Source organism: Psammomys obesus, unplaced genomic scaffold (genome assembly GCF_907164565.1).
Source record: "Psammomys obesus unplaced genomic scaffold, mPsaObe1.curated_primary_1811, whole genome shotgun sequence".
In the NCBI taxonomy this organism is placed as follows: domain Eukaryota; kingdom Metazoa; phylum Chordata; class Mammalia; order Rodentia; family Muridae; genus Psammomys; species Psammomys obesus.
In genome coordinates this window covers 820,872-839,991 of record NW_026590654.1, presented here as the reverse complement: position 1 = coordinate 839,991, position 19,120 = coordinate 820,872, and the positions used below count along the sequence as shown (strand labels likewise).

The 19,120-nt window shown below is 46.8% G+C and overlaps 1 protein-coding gene across 3 annotated transcripts in view; it reads left to right on the top strand.

Moving 5' to 3' along the window:
- The first annotated feature begins 6,797 nt into the window (after window positions 1–6,797).
- Window positions 6,798–19,120, top strand: part of Ust (uronyl 2-sulfotransferase) — a 328,830-nt gene continuing 316,507 nt past the window's right edge. For all 3 annotated transcript variants that reach the window (XM_055608072.1, XM_055608071.1, XM_055608070.1), the window contains exon 1: window positions 6,798–7,496. In XM_055608072.1, coding sequence (XP_055464047.1) covers window positions 7,232–7,496 — 265 coding nt within the window. In that variant the 5' untranslated portion in view covers window positions 6,798–7,231. The remainder of the gene's footprint in view (window positions 7,497–19,120) is intronic.

Sequence of the window (19,120 nt, the reverse complement as noted above, 5' to 3'; positions counted from 1 at the left end):
TTCCCGGCTGGTGGAACTGTTTGAGAAGGGTTAGGAGGCATGGCCTTGTTAGAGGAGGTGGGTCACTGGGGTGGGCTTTGAGGTTCAAAAGCCCAAGTTATTCCGAGTTCATGCTCTGCCTCATGCTTGTGGATTAATGTAATCTCTAATCAATGTGCTCTCCATGATGATCACAGATTCTAACCTTCTGAAACAAACAAACAAACAAACCCGATAAATTCTTTTCTTCCATAAGTTGCTTTGGTCATTATGTCTTATCACAAAGTAGAAAAGTAGAAAAGACAACCAGGCTGGCCTCAGACCATGAACTCCTGATCCTCTTGTGCCTGCTCCAATAAATGATGAGATTATAGACATGTACCACACATCTACCCCCCAATTAAGAATAAGTAACCTCCTATCTAAAAATAATTTCTATTCACAAAAATGAAAGGGTTTAAGGTAATGTTTAAAATTGAGAAAGTATTCCTTTTGTAAAAAAATTTACTACTGGGTATCTCTAAAGATTTCAATGACTGAAGTATTTACAGTCTGTCACAAATGGCATAGCATAGAAATGTCTGCTATTTTGTATTTTTGTCAAGTTTCATGTGACAGTTTTTTCTTCCTGGAAAATTTGTGACTTCAAGGCGGCACAGCTTGTCTCACACTTGCCTGTTGGCAGAGTCACAGCCACTTTCCAGTATTTATCTACTGTATGACTTAAAAGAGTAAACTGCCTTTACACTGACAGAGTAAGTCTAATAAAGAACTGTAATGCCAGGTTCACGGGACCCTCAGAGACCACCAGGAGGCGACTCGATGCAATAGCAAGAGAGCTTTATTACGAGAGCGACCGAACTCGGGACCCAAGTCTCACTGGCGCAGCAGTAGAGAAGTGGGACCCCGAGCTCTGAGTGAACAGGATTTTTAAAGGGAAAGTCTGTGAGCAGGGGGTTTCCATGGCAGCAAGCAGGGGGGCACAAGCCTGGCGTTACAGAATTGGGTGAAGTTTAGCAGGGTGGGGTGACCTTTTCTGAGGCACACAATCACAATGGCTAAGGCATATAATCATAATGGCTATTTTTCTAAACCACATCTGAAACATTGGGGAAAATTTTCCCACCCGATTCTCAACTGATTCCCATTGATTATTGCCAGGGAGATTGTCTCTATTTTCTATGAAGCATTTATTCTGTTATATTTTCTGGAGGCTGTTGCTAGGAGAGTTAACTTTGTTTTCTGCCAGGTGTACATTCTGTGATATTTCCTGGTACCTGAATTCAGTTCCCAGTCAAGATCTTTATTTCAAAATGGAGTTATATTCAGGCTAACTTAAACTCTTCAGAACCTCTATAAGTAAAAGAGCAGCAAAATGATTCAGTTAAGAACCTCCTGGGAATACTAGCAAACCAAAGCTAGCTGAACAGTGCACTGTAAAACTAATGAAAGATTTTTGTGTTGTTCAGACATCTTAAAATGTCAACCAAACAATTCACACCATTAAATGATATAATACTTAACAATTAAGATAAGACATTTAGCCCTTAGACATATTTTGTTAAGGTGTTCTTGTTGGAACATGGTCCAAGAATGGAGTCAAATGAGATTTCTTTTTTCTTTCTTTCTTTCTTTTCTTTTTTTTTTTTTGGTTTCTTGAGACAGGGTTTCTCTGTGTAGCCTTGGCTGTCTTGGACTTGCGTAGATCAGGCTACCTTCGAACTCACAGAGATATGGCTGGCTCTGCCTCCGAAAGTGCTGGGATCACAGGTGTGCGCCATCATGCCCAGCTGTGAGGATATTTCTAAGTGCTTGTGAAAAAACTCCAAGAAAACAAGACATGAGTCTTGTGACCTCAGTTTTTTTCAAAACATGGAACTGTATTTGGAATGTGTTTTCATGCTTTCCCAGGGGTAGTGGATAAGAGTGAGTTTATTTCAGGTTACTCACTATTGCTTGCTGCTGTTATTCAATTAAATGTTTAAAATATCCTTTATCTGCCTTTATGGAAAAACATGTTTTCCCATGTGCAGCTTATCCTTGTGATTGTATACAGCTTGAACTCATGAAAAGTTTACTCAGGTGAACTTTAACCCTCAGAGCATACATTATTTGATGTTCTGAATAAAGTCAGCTATTGCCAGAGACTTTAGCTGGCCTCATATTGACCCCATTCTCCCAGATCCCACTGCCTCTAGATTGGTTCTAGTTTTTATTTTTAAAAGCAAATTTACAAATGAATTGATCAAGCTTTTAGACAAATGGAACCAAGGGTTTTAATGAAAATTTGTTCTAGAAGAAAAATAACTGTTCTGGAATCTATCTTAGAGCCAGGAAGCCAACACCACATTGTAGCAACTAGACTTGCAGTGTCTACACTATGACATTGGGTGTAGGACAGGAAGTCATGCCAGCACTTAAGGACAGTTCTTCCATGTGACTTATTTCTGAAAATATTTAAGTCATGTCTACCTTGCTGATGCGAACATTGTTTTCTTTGTAGCACTCACTTAAATAAAATAGAATCAAGAATTCTGCTAAGTTCTTATTGAATTAATTTGTTTTCTGATACTTTAGGAACATATTGGAGAGTGGACGCTTTATAAACAAAAGAGCTTTATTTAGTTTGCTGTTTTGGAGAAAGCCCAGGATTAGGTAGTACCATTGGTTCAGGCCCTTCTTGACTGAGGCACCGCACAGCACCAGGCACCAAGCCGGAGAGGTCACACGAGGATCGTTCAGGCCTCAGATTCGTTCTTGTACACCAACCCACTCCTCCGGGAGCCGAGTCACTGTGTGAGACCGACGTCTGCCAAGGAGAATGTGCGGTGATACCATCGCCTTGTGTTAGCTCCTCGTCAGCAGGCTGTATTCTGACTGGCCACTTTTTGACTTGGGTGTCTTTGACCAAATCTTTCCTGAAGCGGCTGTTTTCAGAGGAACAACAGAAAGGGGTCTGAACACAGCCCTGCAGTCATGCAGAGACAGAGCTCAGGGAGCCTGGCTAAGAGCTGCCCCTCGTTCCCAGCAGAGTGCTGTGGATTCACACTCCTCATCTGAAGACTGGCTGAAGCTACAGGGAGCTGGTGAGGGGTTCGTTCATTCGTTCATCCATCCATCCATCCATCCATCCATCCATCCATCCATCCATTTGAAGTCTGTGGGAATTTAAAGAGAAACCAGGGAGCGGCTATGCTTTTCTGTAGTCCATTTCAGTTTACTGTTGTGTTTAACCAAGGCTAGTTTTCTGCAGGCAAACATTTTAGCATAAAATATGAAAGAGAGAAGAGAAAGCAAGGGTCAAGAAGGGATCTGGATCCTTGATCAGGATTTAAACCTGAAGAAAGAAGGAAGCAGAGATTCCTGTGAGTAAAAGACAAGTGAGTTGAGGGTTCTCAAAAAGACTGAGAAACCTCTGGAGTGAAGCCAGGAGGGACGCCATACAAGATGCCATGACTAACAGTTGCAAGGAGACTTCGGAGGTACAGTTTGTCACCATGGTGGAAGAGGGCCAATGAGACCAAGGGCAGGTGTGAGCTCCCACTCAGGTGGGAAACAGGAAAAGCCACTGGAGAGGGAAGCGGCTGAGAAGCCTAGAATAACGGTGTTGAAGAATATCTATGTGTTACTTCACTCATTGCTCTGAAACACACTTAATAACACTGACTCAGGAAGGACAGGTTTTTTGGGCTAACACTTTGACACAGTCCAGTTTGGTGGGGAAAGCGTGGCAGTGGGCACCTGAGGTGGCTGGCTGGTCACACTGCATCCACAGTCAGGAAGCAGATCATGGATACGTTAAGAAATCAGATCTGTTCTGCTCAGTGCACAATTCTTATAGTTTGTTCCTCATTCTTTTGCCATTGCTTTTTGTGTGTGTGTTCATATGTATGCACAGATGTGTGGCTATGTGTGTGTACATGCATGTGGAGGCCAGAAGACAGCTTCTGTGTTGTTCTTCAGGTGCTGTTTACCTTTGTGTGTTCCTTTCTTTTTCGCTTTGCTAAGGTCTCTAGTTGGTCTAGAACTCGCCAAGGAGTCTGGGCTGGCTGCCAGCAGGCCCCAGAGATCTCCCTGTCTCCACCTACCCAGCAGTGAGATTATGTTGGTTCTGGGGATTGAACTGAGGTCCTCCTGCTTGCAAGGCAGGCTCTTTCGTGATGGAGCCATCTTGTAGCTCTCCACTGGAATTCTGTCTGGCTTTACCCCTTCTATACTGGACATTGTGTTCAGGGCATTGTGTGTGAATGCTAGACAAGGACTCTGATGGGCCCCACTGCTCTTTGTGGTTTTGGTTTTTGTTGTTGTTGTTTGTTTTGCTTTTTAACTTCTATAGATACTTATTTTCTCTTTCCTAATCTTATTCCCCCAGAGCAGCAAGTGGGCCTTTCCCACAGAACGCTGAAAGCGGGCTCCAGAAACCAGGAATGGGATCACAAATACAGAAGGTCTGACACACAATGAATGTTCAGAGCACAGGACCAAGCTCTGCTCCCTTCTTTATCAATGCAGAAATTATTAATTGGGAGTCTATTCTGGGCTACTCATTAAAGTAATTCACACTAATGAGCACTGACTGATGGGCTTAATTCTGTAAGGGACAGTCACATTTCTAACGTGTGCACGTTAATCCAGATAAATCTCCCACTCATGGAGTGAATGGGAAGCAGACCGCTCATGTTCTAGTTGGGAGTTCCTATGACAAACAAAGGGGCTCTTTTCTTCTTGATATCCCAAACAGCTCTCCCAGCCTAGACAGCGGCCAGGACAATGTAAGACCCGGACAATCTGTGCCCGTGCAGGAGCGACTCGGACAGCGTAGCTGTGTTGTGCTGCCCACCTCACAAACCCTCTGGCTGTGGTTTGTTCTGTGTTCACCTGTGTTCTGAAGTTCATATACAGGTCATAGGTTAGACAGATGCATTCTGTTTGCATCCCTGTTGCTCTGACAATAACTTGACTCAAAGCAACCTCATGGCGAATTCACACTTCCTCACTGAGGAAACTCAAGGCAGGAACTACAAGACAGGCCTGTTTGCTATTCCATAATGTGTTACTGCTGACCTCACTTCAGGGCCAACCAAGTGCTGCAGGACCCGGGGAGAATGCTGTTGGCTGGCTCATGCTCAGGTAGCTCTTCCACACCATTCTCTGGCTGCCCAGAGAAAGGTGATCCTCACAGTGGGCTGGACCCGCCCACGTTAAATAATGGCGGGCAACCCCCACGGATACTCCCACAGGCTAATCCAGTCTAGGCGATCCTTTTCTTGATGTTCTACCGTGGGGTTCCAGGTTGTGCCATGCTGACGTTAAAAAGTAACCAGCACATAAACTGTCCTTTTATTGGCAGTTCTTGCTCCCCTAATTTTCCATGGAATATTCTCTGGTTGAATATTTCACAAGGTTGAAAGGTTTTAAGGAGCCCAGTCCTGGAGTTATGAGGTTCTTGTTCCTCCCCTCCCCACCCCCGCTTCATTACTGGAATACTTAGAATAACCTGGGATCCAGAGAGGAGGCACTAGAAATAAGCGGCCTGAGCTAAATGGGCTGTTCTCTAATCCCAGGCAAACCATGAAGCAAGCCCTATCTGGCAGGTGCGACCTTGCAGTGGTTAAAATACCAGGTGTGCTCAGAGTGTACCAGCTTATGCCACTGAGTGCCAGTTTTACCATCTTGACACACCTTGGGAAAGGAAGCCATTGTCGAGATACTGCCTCCAACAGACTGGCCTGTGCGAATGTCTGGAGAGCATTTTTTTGATTGCTAACTGATGTAGGAGGGTCAGGCCACAGCAGGCGAAACCACCGCTGAGCAGGTGGCCCTGAAACTGTGTAAGAGGGAGCTGAAGGAGGGCCTGGCAGCCGGTAGGCAGCTGTCCTCCGTGGTTTCTGCCTCAGTTCCTGACTCTAGGTTCCTCCTGCCTCGGCTTCCCTCCATAATGCACTGTAATAGGCCAGCCAAACAAATCCCTTTCTCTCCATGTTATTTTGGGTCGTGACGTTTATTGCAGCAACAGAAAAGCAATCTAGGGCACTCGACACACGATGTAACTTCTGTATCTGGCCACTAACCAAAACCAAACCGATAGAGCAGCTCTGTCAAGTGTCCCCGGCTCTGTTAGCGGGTCAGTGTCTGGGAAGCTCTGAGGGCTCTTTCAGGTCTAGAACCTTCCCAGTGATGGGAAGAGAGACATCAGAGAAACAGGCACTTGGCAGCAAGGCGCTTCCCCCTTTCTCACCTGCTTAGAAGGACCTCCTCGAGTCGTCCGTGCAGCCTTTTTTAAGTGGAGTGATTGTAGGAACAGGAGAGCAAGAAAAACAGCACCCTCAGCCGGGGCTGTGTAGGCGCTAGGCTTGGCCCTGCCGGGCAGGTTTAATTATGACTCCTACCACTTGCCCGTTTACCATCCCGGCTAGGTTTTGAACCTGTATTTCAGGACCCTTTATCGGCCTCTGGTAGGCCGGTCACTTGGGATATGCCAAGTTCTCCAAATGAAAAGACAAACGTAGGCAAATCCTCCAGCACGCTACTGTTTACAGGAGGGAAGTCAGCGGGCCCCAAGAGGTCGCTGGTGGCGCAGGAACCGAGACCAGATTGTAGAGAATGGAGAAAGAAAAAAATAAATAAATAAAACCACACACCCAGAAACTTTCTTCCTTGTTGCTGATCCTCGCGCTCCCCCCGCACCCCCCTGCCCGTAACGTGACACCGAGCCCAGCGTGGAGCCCGGAGGTGGAGAGGGAGGAGACGGGCCGTCTTGAGAAGAGCGGGAGGGGAGGAGGGGAGGGAAGCCCCTGTCAAGGAGGTGGAGCGAGAGGGTGGTGTCCGCCTCTCGAGCCTCCTGCCTTGAGCTAGCCGAGCCTGAGCCGGGACCGAGCACGCCGCCCGCGACCCACACAAAGCCCGGGGGGTCCACGCTGGCGCTGGAAGCGAGCCGCGGGCGAGCCCGGGGCGCGGCGGGAGCTGGGGCGCAGGGCTCCTAGCGGGACACCGGGCCGAGCGCGGGCCGCGAGCGCCACCCCCGCGCCGGGGCCCGGGACGCCTCGGGCCCTTCGGGGCCGCGCCGGCTGCGGTGGGGACCGAGATGAGGAGGGTGCCCTGAGCCCGGCGACTCCAGCCCTCCCCGCCCCCACCCGGCCGCCCTCGGCGCGTCCCTCCCCATGTGCAGACAGCCGGCCAGGCGCTCCGGCTGGCGGCGGATGGGTGACCTCTTCCTGGCCCGGGCGGGCTGTGCGGGGCGGCGGAGCCGGCGATGAAGAAGAAGCAGCAGCAGCAGCAGCAGCAGCAGCATCCCGGCGGCGGCGCGGATCCCTGGCCCCATGGGGCCCCGGTGGGGGGCGCCCCTCCGTGCCCGGGCAGCTGCAAGCGGCGGATGCCGACCCTGCCTCTCCTGCGCTTCTCCCTCCGGGACTACGGCTTCTGCATGGCTACCCTGCTAGTCTTCTGCCTGGGCTCCCTCTTCTACCAGCTCAGCGGGGGACCCCCTCGCTTCCTGCTCGACCTGCGGCAGTATTTGGGTAAGGAAGGGCGGCGCCGGCCCGGCAAAGTTGGGCCCCGGGGAAGAGGGTGCCAGGCGGGGCACATCTGACCCCCACGGTCCCCGAGGCTCCCCAGGTGGGTGGCCAGCGAGCGTCCCTCCGCGCAGCAGCTGCGAGCGCCCGCTTCCTCCTGCGCTCCCGGCTGCCTACAGCGACGCGGGCGCGGGCAGGGACCCCAAGCCGGATACCGCGTACCTGTCCCCGCGCCCCACGCCCACGGGGGCTGAGTAGTGATGTGTGTCTGTGATGTGTATACTCCCCCTTGGACGGTCCTTTCTCTGAGACGGCTAATGACTTACCATCCTGTCCCATCTGGCTTTAGCCCCCTTTCCAGTCACTTTGAGATAGTCTGTCCAGGGGTCTGTTTTGTTAGTTGGCTCAGGTGACTCCAATCTGCCCGGGCTGGCCTGCTCCTTGGCAGCACCTGCGCACCGCGCGGACGCAGCGGGAGGGAGGGAGGGGTGGGCGCTGTCCATAGGTGTCAGCGTGTGGCCTTCTGTGACCTGTGGAACTGGCGCCCTATGTCTCAAGGCAGAACTTTTTTTTTTTTTTTTTCCTTTTTGGGTTGTGGCTGAGTAAGGAAGCGGTGGGAACCCAAGAAAACAGAGCTTTCAGTGAGGTGTGACCTCGCTGCTCTCTCATCCGGGCTCCTGAGTGCCAGGGTTTGGCCGGCATTCACTCAGATCCCAGGAACGATGCCGGCTCTTGTGCCTTGGCTAAGAAAGGATGAAAATTCCTTGACTTCCGTGGCCAGAAGAGGTCGTGCGGAGGTTGCCTCTGAGGTGGTGATCTGCAGGCCCAGATTCCGTTCAGGTGGAGAGACTCCATCAAAGTGCTGGAAATGGAACGGGCTAAATGATCTGCCAGACTGGCGGCTCCAGCAGTTACCTCAAAGGTCCTCACTCACGGAAGCCACAGGTCGAGACTGCAGGTCAGTTTGGGATGAAAAACAAGAAAAACTCAAAACCACACCCACAAAGGGTGTTTGGCAGTGGTGTAAACTGATAAGGTAGCATTGTGTCCCCCAGACAGAGCTCGGGCTTTCAAAAGTTAGAATTTCATTCAGTGAAAACGTTGGGGGCACTGTGATTGCACAAGAACCTCCATGGAGGAGGAAAGAAAAAACTGCCTCCGTCAGATTTCGGAAGCACAGTTCTGAGCATCTGGCTTTCTGGATCGGGGTTAATAGGCGCTTTTTACTGGGCAGCGTAACCTCTTCTTTCTCTTCAGTTCTGCATTTTGCAGTCTTGAGCCTTTCTTCCCCGTCGCAGACACCTGCCCCTGGTAACTTTGTCTTCACTATCGGGAGCAGTTAGTGGCCATAGTATTGGAAAGTGCTGAAGCTATGTAGAATCTGATGGTGAGCCACCTGCAACCGGAGTTGCTTTTAAGAAGCATGGAGGTCTGGGGTGTAGAGGAAAATGTATCCTATGGAGCAGGAAGGCCTTTGTGTCCACCCCTCCTGGGGGAGCTTGGCTTTGAGCTCAGTGCTCAGACTTTACAGCTTTAGGGGTTAGAACCTGAACCCAGCTCCTACAGGTTTGTGGCTCTGTTACTCTTAATGTGAAAGAGGAAACTCGGGGTGGGGGTGAGGAGCAAGGGCATCTGAAGGATATAACCGGGAAAGTCCAGTGTGTATGGCACTCACCTGTTCACCTTCTACTTTAGAAGCTGAGACCTGAGGAAGATGGGGTCAGGTGGTAGAAGAGAAAACCGACCATGCATGTCTGGGGTGGGGCGTCTGAACAGTGCCGCTGTCTGCTTCTCGCTGTCTGCTTCTCTGATTGCCGTGATGGGTTAGACACACATCTTTGTTAACTGGAGTAGGATACCCTCACCAGATCTCTTCCTTGCTTTTTACTCACATAAATAAAATAATGGTTCTCAGGAAAGCGGGCTTGTGGTCTTTAGAATGATCTAAAATTTGTCCTGACTTTTATCAACCCAAGCTATTTGCATACTTTCTTGCCAGTTTCTTTTTTATTTTTTATTTATTTATTTTTTGTATTTGAGACTTTATCCATACAGAATGTATTGTTATTAAAAAAGTGTCTCAATTTCCCTTTCAACTAGTTTTAACTAGTTTGGGAGGTATTTTTTTTCTCAAATATAAATGTGTACAAAGTTCAATATTTCTAGATCACAGTAATATATTAAACATGTTCTTTATAGACTATAGTTTCACTATTTGGACCATATTATACATTTCCTGTATGAGAGCTACTTGATCATTTTTGCTCGAGTTCATGACTGAACTTATTTTATCAGGTAGGTAGAGTACTATTTAATGTGTTGACTATTCTTCTGGGAGCAAAGAAAATGTCATAGTTACTCATAATGAAAGCAAACCTTAACTGTGCCAGTTATGCACATATAGATGAAAGCTAATCCACACTGTGGCACTACCGATAGCTTGTGTTGTTTATCTCAGTTTTATACGGGAACATTGAAGGGTTAATGGGGTTTTGGATCTCGAATGGCCGTCAGAGGCCAATGGGTGAAACGTTTCACTCATCCTTGGCTTGGCACTATTTAAAGGGAGTGGAAACGTTAAGAGTTGGAGCCTCATGGGGATGCTTCGGGGCAGCTCACTGGGGAGGGCGTATTCTCCACGGGGCTTGGCAAGCACTGCTCGCTTTCTCTTTCATATCCGCACATGCTGTGAAAGAACCGCCTGTACTCTGTGCCCCTTCCTTGATGTGCTAGGTTACCATGGGCCAACTCAGTGGCCATCACTCAGTCATGGATCGGCAGCTCCAAAACTGTGAGCCAAAATAACACTTTGTCTCATCTCAGGCAGTTGCAACAGAAAACAGCTTGCCATAGGAGGGCATGAAGAAAGTAAAGCGGACCCACCCCCAAGGCTGTCTGAGTCCCCTCTTCCCTGGGCAGTTTCAGAGAGACAGTGCAAATGCAGCCCTGATGTGTTTGCTCTCCTGATGAGAGGAGGGATCTCGCCAGGCTGACTAGCTAAATGATCTCCAGATTTGTACCCACAATTTCACTCTCTTTTCTTGATTCCTTTACTCTGAGTTTCTTGTGGGGCCAGCAGAGAAGGGAAATAACTGAAGTGACTGGACTGTTCGAACTCTGACAGATTTCCCAACATAAGCAACGTGAGGAAGGAGGAATTCATTTTAGTTCACGGTTTCAGTCGGTTGTGGTGGTCATGGCATGGCGGAGTATGTGGTGAGGCCTCCTCCAGTGTTGGACCAGAAGCAAGGCCTGGCTATCATTCCTCAATGGCGTGTATTTGCCAGCTGGGCCCCATGTCCAAGGTTTCTACGACCTTCCCAAACGGCATCATTGGCTGGATATGTTCTAAGGTGGGCCTTTGGGAACATCTCACACTCAAACCATGACACCATTAATGGCGCCGAACCACCTCTGATAAAAATAATCGACGGCACAAGAGCCAGAGGCGAGGGACAGTGGAGCTGCAGTGTCCCTTGTCTTTCCCTAGCCGTTCTGCCTGTAGGCTCCTGGGTCTACCCGTGAGTCACTGACCGGCCGCATCTGCCTCCCTTGGGAGCTAGTTACTTGTTCAGATTCTGAGAGCTCTTCCAGGCCTTCTGAGTGAACCTGACCTGGGCCTGGGCCTGGCAGGCTGCGCCTTAGCAAGACTTCAGGTGATCTTGCTGTGGCTGTGGCCTGGAAACCCGTTGTTCTACAGTAAACCATTCCTTTAGAAGCCCTTGAGGGTGTCTAAGGGGAAGGGAGGTAGAAGGGGAACTGATTTATAAAGGTCTCTCAAGGTTATAACCATGGTTCACTTTTAATTTCAAGTGATAAATGCGATTTGCTTTACAGCTTAAGGCCCGCTGTTTTGGGGTGTGGTGTGGGGAGAAGCAGCTAGGGCTGCAGACCCACCTGACTTCAGACTTCCTGAGATTAGGAGAGGCATGGGGTAGGCAGAGTGGGCAACTGGAAAACTGCGGTTTTCCTCTCAGCTCTCCCCACCTCCATTTCTCTTCAGAAAAGGGCAGGCCTCCTAGGGATATCAACCAAACACGGCCTATCACCTTGCAGTAAGACGAGGCACCTCCTTTCAAGTTAAGGCTAGACAAGGCCACCCAGTAGGAGGAAAGGGGCCCCAGAGCAGGCGAAATTATCAGAGATAGCCTCCACTCCCTCTGTTAGGACTTCCACAAGAACACCAAGCTATACAACTGTAACATCTATGCAGAGGGCCTAGGTCAGACCCTTGCAGGCTCCCCGATGGCCCGATCAGTCTCAGTGAGTCTCCTTGAGTCCAGGTTAGTTGACTTGGTGGTTTTTCTTGGAGTGTCCGTGACACGTCTTGCTCCTACAATCTTTCCTCCCCTTCTTCAGCAGGATTCTCTGATTTCCACCTAAGGCTCGGCTGTGGGTCTCCGCATCTGTGTCCATCAGTTGCTGGACGGAGCCCCTGATGGTGATTATGCTAGGCTTCTGTTTGGACTTCTCCCAGTCTGCAAGGCCTTTCATCCAGTGTGTTCTTCTAAAGTGAACTTTCTGCTTCAACAAATTTGAAAGAGAAAAGAGGCGGGGGGGGGGGGGGGGGGAAAAATAGGCAGGGGGGTAGAATAAAGTAAATGCTATACTTAAGAATTGGAGCCCATAATTTTTCAACTCAGTGAAATAATGTTTTAAAAAGTTATGTGTGCGTGTGTGTGTGTGTGTGTGTGTGTGTGTGTGTGTGTGTGTGTGTGTGAGACTGCATGCAGGTGTGCAGGCGCCATGGAGACCAGAGGAAACTCAGTAGAGCCGGTCCTGCGAGCCAGTCCTGCTTTACATGGGCTCCCAGGGCTCAACTCAGATTTCCAGGGTTGTGCAGCCAATGCCTTTACCATTACATGACCCTGGCAAACTAAAGTTCTCCTCCTCCTCCTCCTCCCCTTCCTCCTCCTCCTCCTTCCTCCTCCTCCTCCTCCTCCTCCTCTCTCGTTCTCCACCACCTTCTCCTCCTCTTCCTTGTCCTCCTGCTTCCCTATCTCTTCCTCCTCCTCTTCTTTTTTAAGACAGGGTTTCACTTTGTAACTCTGGCTGTCCTGGAATTCAGGACGTAGACCAGGCTGGCCTTGAACTCTCAGAGCTCCACCTGCCTCCCCTGCCTCTTAAGTGATAGGATTACAGGGCTATGCTACCACACCCAGGTTGCCCCCACTTCTGCATTTAACTTTTGATTTGCTATAGAAAACAAAAATGACCCCCTTCTGCCAAAATCAGGTTATGGTGCAGCCTGCTTGGCAGTAGTTTCATCGCTTCTGAGCTGTGAAAATATCAAAAACTTGGACTCACATTATTTAGATTGATAAAAGCAGAATGAGCCAGATGGTTCACTACCGATCTTGTACAACCGGCAGACACTAAAGATTTATCATCAAGCCTTGGAGATGTGATTTAGCCTTTATGAGAGCTAAATTTGTTGGATTGATCTTCAGTGGATAGGCTTTCCTTCCCATTCCTAATTTATAGCATTTTAAATGGAGACATAGTGCTTTTTCTCAGAATTGCCAATTTCTACATGCATTATATACAAGCCTGGGAATTTAGAGTCAGGAAAAAAAAAGAGATGTAATTTTACTGAATTTTGAAATTCTCTAACTTTAAATAAATTTAAAGGAAAATGTGAAACTAGAGGTCCAGATCTGTTACAGAAACAGTTTCTCTCAGCGTTTAAAACCAAATTCTATTTTTTTCTTCTGCATATCACACGTGGCTTAAATATCATACTTGAGGCTACACACAGTCAACTGGGAATGAATGCATAAAACACGAGGTTATCAATAGAAATTGTTGACATGGAAAAATGAGATTCTTGTTTATAGCTGCACGCTCATCTCGGAGTGTGGGTTGGGGACACAGAAGCACTGTATTAGAAGAAAGACGGGGAAAGGCATCAAACTGTGGCAGTCTGTTCTGTAAACACAGAGCGTGGATGGTGGGACGCGATCTCCCTGGTTAAACTGGTTAGTGTAGGCTGGTCTCAGTCTGAATTGTTTAAAAACACACATAAATATGGATTCTCTAGATACTGTCTTTCTTCACGTCCCCTGACATCCATCTAGGCTTAAGACACTAGTTGGTTTTGTTGAGGAGAAACTAGAAATAAAGCTGCCAAGCTTTTCTTCATTCAGGAGAGAAATGGTTATCTGTTGCCAGGCAGAGGGGTGCTGGAGGAGAGGAAATCGTCTGCCCTGCAGCTGTCCTGATGGGATCTGGCAATGAACAGCAAAAAGGCCTATCCTTTGATGAGCTGCATCCCTTAGCATTATTAGTTATCACTCACTTTTGTTTTTTAACAAAAAGCAGTGACACCTAAATATGCCTTTTCTTCTCCATAATTACTGGGCTATACAAACTCATTTCTAGATCAACAGTGACAAAGACCTTTTTGTTAGAGATACTTCTCCAGCGGCAGAATGAGTAACATTCTTGCAAATTCTTATTTTCAAAAGTCAGCAAAAGCAGCAACTGTTTGGCAAATTCCAAATGCTGTCCACTTCAGTTTTTTAACACTTACTGAGATATGATTCATGCCTCTTAGAATTCATTCACTAGAAGAGCTTTGGAACCATTAAGTTTTCAGTATATTCTTTACATATGTGTAATCATCACTACAACTGCTTTAAGAATATTTTTGTCGACACAAGGAGAAGTGCCTAGCTTTTGTTTATCACCCCAGGAGCGGTGGGACCCCCACAGGCCTAGGCATCCACTGGTCTTCCTACCTCTGTAGCTTTGCCTGTTTGGCCCTCTTCTTAGAGATGGAATTATATAATATGTGATCTTTTATGATGGATCCTTTTTCCTGGCATACCCGTTTACTAGGCTTATCCATATTACAACATGTATGTGATTTCTTTTAATAGCTTGCTAATATTCCATAGCTCGTTTTCAAAAATTATAGAATGGAACATCCATGGCACTTTATAGGTAAGACACATTTTGTGTATACATTCACTTATTAACAGACGATGAGGGTGCTTCACGTTTTGGCTACCCTGACACTGTCAGTGTCTACAACACTGTTTTCTATCCTGTGGAGTGGAGTGTGTACTTAACAGTATAATTGCTAGGTCCTATGGCAACTCTATATTTAACTTACTGGGGAATTTCTAAGGTGGCTGTGTCATTTCATGGTCCCACCAGTGATGTATGGTTACAGTTTCCCAACATCCTCACCAACACTTATTTTTCCGTTAAAAAGTAGTATACCACTGTGGTTGTGTTTTGTATTTTCCTAGTACTTAGAGGATGCTGGATGCTTTCCTGAGTTTCTTGGCCATCTGTGTCTTTTTTTTTTTTTTTTTTTTTTGGTCAAGTCTATATTTACTTCTTTTGTACTTTTTTTTGTTGTTGTTCAGTTGTAAGCATTTGTGTATTTTAGATATTAGACTCTTATCACATACAGGATTTGCTATCATTTTGGGGTTGGGAAAAATAATACTGGTTGAACACAATTTTCTTGATACATTATCTGTGTCATCCTTTCCAACGAGGAACAAGTTGGTTTTATACAGTAGTCATTTCCGAAGTGTTAAGGGTAGAGTACAGATAGATAGACAACCCAGAAAATCCTAACAACTGATGGTAAAAACAGGGCCTTTTCTAAAGAATCTTGGAGATTCTGTTTTTTAGTGGTGGAGCACTGTGAATAATAAACACTTATTATTATCTGCATTTCAGCCTAAGTATATGCTGGCTTAGGCTAGAGGTGGCTTAGTGGTTCTCAACTTTCCTACTGCTGTGACACTTTAATAAAGTTCTTCCTGTTGTGACGAGCCCCGACAGTAAAGTTGTTTTTGTTGCTACTTCATAACTGTAACTTTGCTGCTATTATGAATCATGATGTAACTATGTGATACACAGGACATCTGATATGTGACCACAAAGAGGTCGCGACCGCTTTGGATCCCTAGAACCTTCGGGAAAGCTGGGCAGGCTTTGTGGCCACCTGTAGTCCCAACACTCAGGAGTGAGAGTGAGTGGCATGGTTCGGGGAGACCAACGCTAGCTTCAGGCCTCTCCACGAGCACACGTATTCATGCAATCCGCCCTCATGCGTACACACACGTGCACACACACATGTACACCACGTGCACAAAGTGTGACAGCTCATGCAGCTACCACTTCCTGCTCCAGAGCTGGCACGGAGAGCACCGTACTTTGCATGAGGGATGTGACCACAGCGAGCTTGGAAAGGCAGATTTTGTATGACGGATGCATGTCTTCACGTATGCTCACTTGAATGGAGCTGAGCAGCTCAGTAGGACAAAGATTTGGGTTACCTGCGTTATGAAGGAACATTATATTTCTTCCTACATTGTACCATGAAACTGTCACGGAAATATTGAGCTTTTTTGGAGGTTAGGATTCACGTGCAGTTAATTTATTTTATATACCCATTGCGTTCATGTGCAGAGCAAATCTATACTAACCACATCTCCCATATGTTTTTATATTCAATAAATGACATGGTTGTTTTTAGGAAGCAGCATTAGTTTTCTAAGTTTAAAAATTTTTTTTACTAGTTTTCAAAAATATAAATTACTAAAACAAGCTTTAAACATAGACACTTTAGTGATGTTTGTTAAAACTTTAATTTGTATGGTTTATAATAGCTATATTTGAAATTAGTAGTGGTAAAATAGAATGTCATATTTTCCTTCATATGTAGGATCGTTATCTAAGTGTGTGTGCACCAAAAGCAGAAGGCAGCGTATTTGTGGGGGAAGGTACTTGCGAAGGGATTGGAATGGATGGGGCTAAATATAAGCAAGGAACAGTGATATATGTGTGGAAATGTCATAATGAAATCTATTACTTCATGAGCTGACTAAACAATAAGGGGAATGCAAAACAAGCCATGTAAAATTGGTGGAAGACAGGTGTGGTGTTGCGAATGAAAATGGCCCCCAAGGGCTCATAGGGAGTGGCACTGGTAGGAGGCGTGGCCTTGCTGGAGGAAGTGTGTCCTGGTGGTGGGCTTTGAGCTTTCAAATGCACAAGCCAGGCTCAGCGTCTCTTCTTGGCTCCCTCTCCAGCACCACATCTGCCTGCATGCCACCATGCTTCCCACCATGACAGCAACAGACTAACCCTCTGAATGGTAAGCCAGGCCCAATTAACTGTTTTCCTTTCTAAGAGTTGCCATGGTCACAAGAGCAACAGGTCTCTCATAGCAACAGAACCCTAAGACAAGACACAGCTACCTGGCTCTTCTTGGTCTGTCAGATTTTACATTAGCTCTTTCCTCACTTACGCCTTATGTCTGAACACCTCTGTGCTGCTTGCTAGGAAGCTAAAACCTCCAGTGAGCTCCTCCGAACTCCACGGTCCTTTCTGAAGGATCAGCACGCCACGTTTGTTGTGATCAGTTGTGGGCAAGCTCCCTGAAGGTGGGAAGCTTGTCCCAGACTTCCCAAGAAGGAGCTTGTCTTAGGGTTTTAGTGCTGTGAAGAGACGCCATGACCACGCAGCTTTAATAAAGGCGGACATTTCATTGGGGCTGGCTTATAGTTTCAGAGGGTCAGTGCGTATTCATGCTGGAGAGGGTCAGTGCGTATTCATGCTGGAGAAACGCGGAGGCATGTAGACAGACATGGTGCTGGAGGAGCTGAGCATTCTACATCTTGATCTGAAGGCAGCAGAGAGAATGTGTACAACAATGGGCAGGAGCTTGAGCACAAAGCTTGCCTCTGCATGGACACACTTCCTCTAACGAGGCCACACCTCCCCATAAACAAACACCCAGGCAAGCCTCCACAGAGCTGTTGGCTTAGCCTACTGGTTACGCTGCATGTGCGTGTCCTTGCTAACCCTGTATTCAGCAGAGATTCAGGGGCGGGATGGGAAAGACAGCTGGATTGACGTCTTTGTCTTCAGTCTCCTTGCTATCTGAAACCAGCGCACTAAGCAAATAGAAAATCAGTGGGACAGCTCCATAACCGTTTCCTTCCGCGCCCAGGGACAACTCTGTGCTCCCACCTGGCGAGTTTTAGAGCTCCAAGTAATTAATACCTGAGGTTAGTGCACAGCTTTGCCTGTGGTCAGCTAGAATGCAAGCTTCTCGTTTCTTGTAATTTTCCTGAACCACAGACCAGTGTGGTTTTTTTGTTTGTTTGCTTTTGTTTTTACCGTCTGCTAGTTAGCATCTTCTTTCTCTCTCTAGGTCAATGACTTCCTTCGTCAGCAATCTCTGTAAATTGGGTGTCACATTTCAAGTATGGAGTCACAATTTTAAGGAGTGTCTGAGTGATGTGTGATTTTAGAAATGGTGACCATGGATTTTAGCCAAGAACCAAATAATGGCCAGGATAAACTTAGAGCCCAAAGCACCAAACCGCCTGAGAATTTTAAGTTGTGGCTTCGGCTCACTGACAGGTGATTGATTGCCTTCTTGGCCTTGTGTCGTGTCTGTCTCCTCGGTTCTGGGGATCGAACCTGTGGTTTGTCCCTGCTGAGCCTGTGCTCTACAACTGGGTCACATCCCAGTCCTGGCAGATGCTCTGGGTAGCCAGTTGTATGCAATTGTGCTGTGTGTGTAGAATACCACTGATTTTCTTTCCTAGTTCAGTAAGGGTGACTTTCATGACCTTAATGAAAAGGAAAATACCAGTATTTTGAGATAAGTAATATCCTGTGTTCAATGATTTGGACAATATTGGCCAGAGGCTGTGTCAGAAGCATCATGCTGGGAAGGAATAGGCTTCAGATGGAGATCTGGGTGTGAGTCTCACCAACTGCCTAACAGCTGCGAGAACTTGACCATGTTCTGTTTTTGTTTTAATTCTTTGAGTCCCAGGTGGTTTGACCTGCACAAGGGGATTAATAAGTGTCATTTTAGGCACTTACATGATGCACAGACATATATGCAGGCAAAACATACATGTAAGTTAGTTTTTTAAAAACAGTTATTTTATGCCAAGGCTTGGCATTTAATTCAGTGAATGCCCACTTTCCCACCTTATTCTTTAAGCACAAATGTGTATGGCAATTACAGGAACACCCAAAGGGTGGAAGTGTACAAATTCATATATGACTTTGCTCTCAGTACATAAACCATTGTAACCCAGAAATGTGAAGTTACCTAACCAGTGTGTTTTGTGGCTTATCTGGTCACCCTTAGATTGATGAAAGCTTGTCAGCAGCTGACAAGTTTCAATCATTTGCCCTGCTAAACACACACACACAGGGAAACCTTCCCTGCTCTTACCCTCTTTTCTGCTTCCTAGAAATGTGTTTAAAGAGGATGTTCTGGAAAAAAAAAAAAAGTGGTGTCGGGGGTGGGGGGAGGGAAGGGTGTGGTTGGGAAAGTAGCTCAGCGGCAAAATTCTTGTCTAGCATTTGTGAACCTCTAGACCAGTGTTTCTCGAGCTTCCTAAGGCTGTGACCCTTTAATACAGTTACTCATGTTGTCATGACCCTCAGCCATAATACTATTTTTGTTGCTACTTCATAATTGTAATGTTGCTATTGTTGTGAATTGTAATGTAAATATCTGTGCTTTCTGTGAAAGGGTCATTTGACCCCCACAAAGGGGTCACAGCCCACAGGTTGAGAACCTCTTGCTCTATAGCGTTCAGTCCCTTAAAATAACACACCCCCAAGGGGGGGGG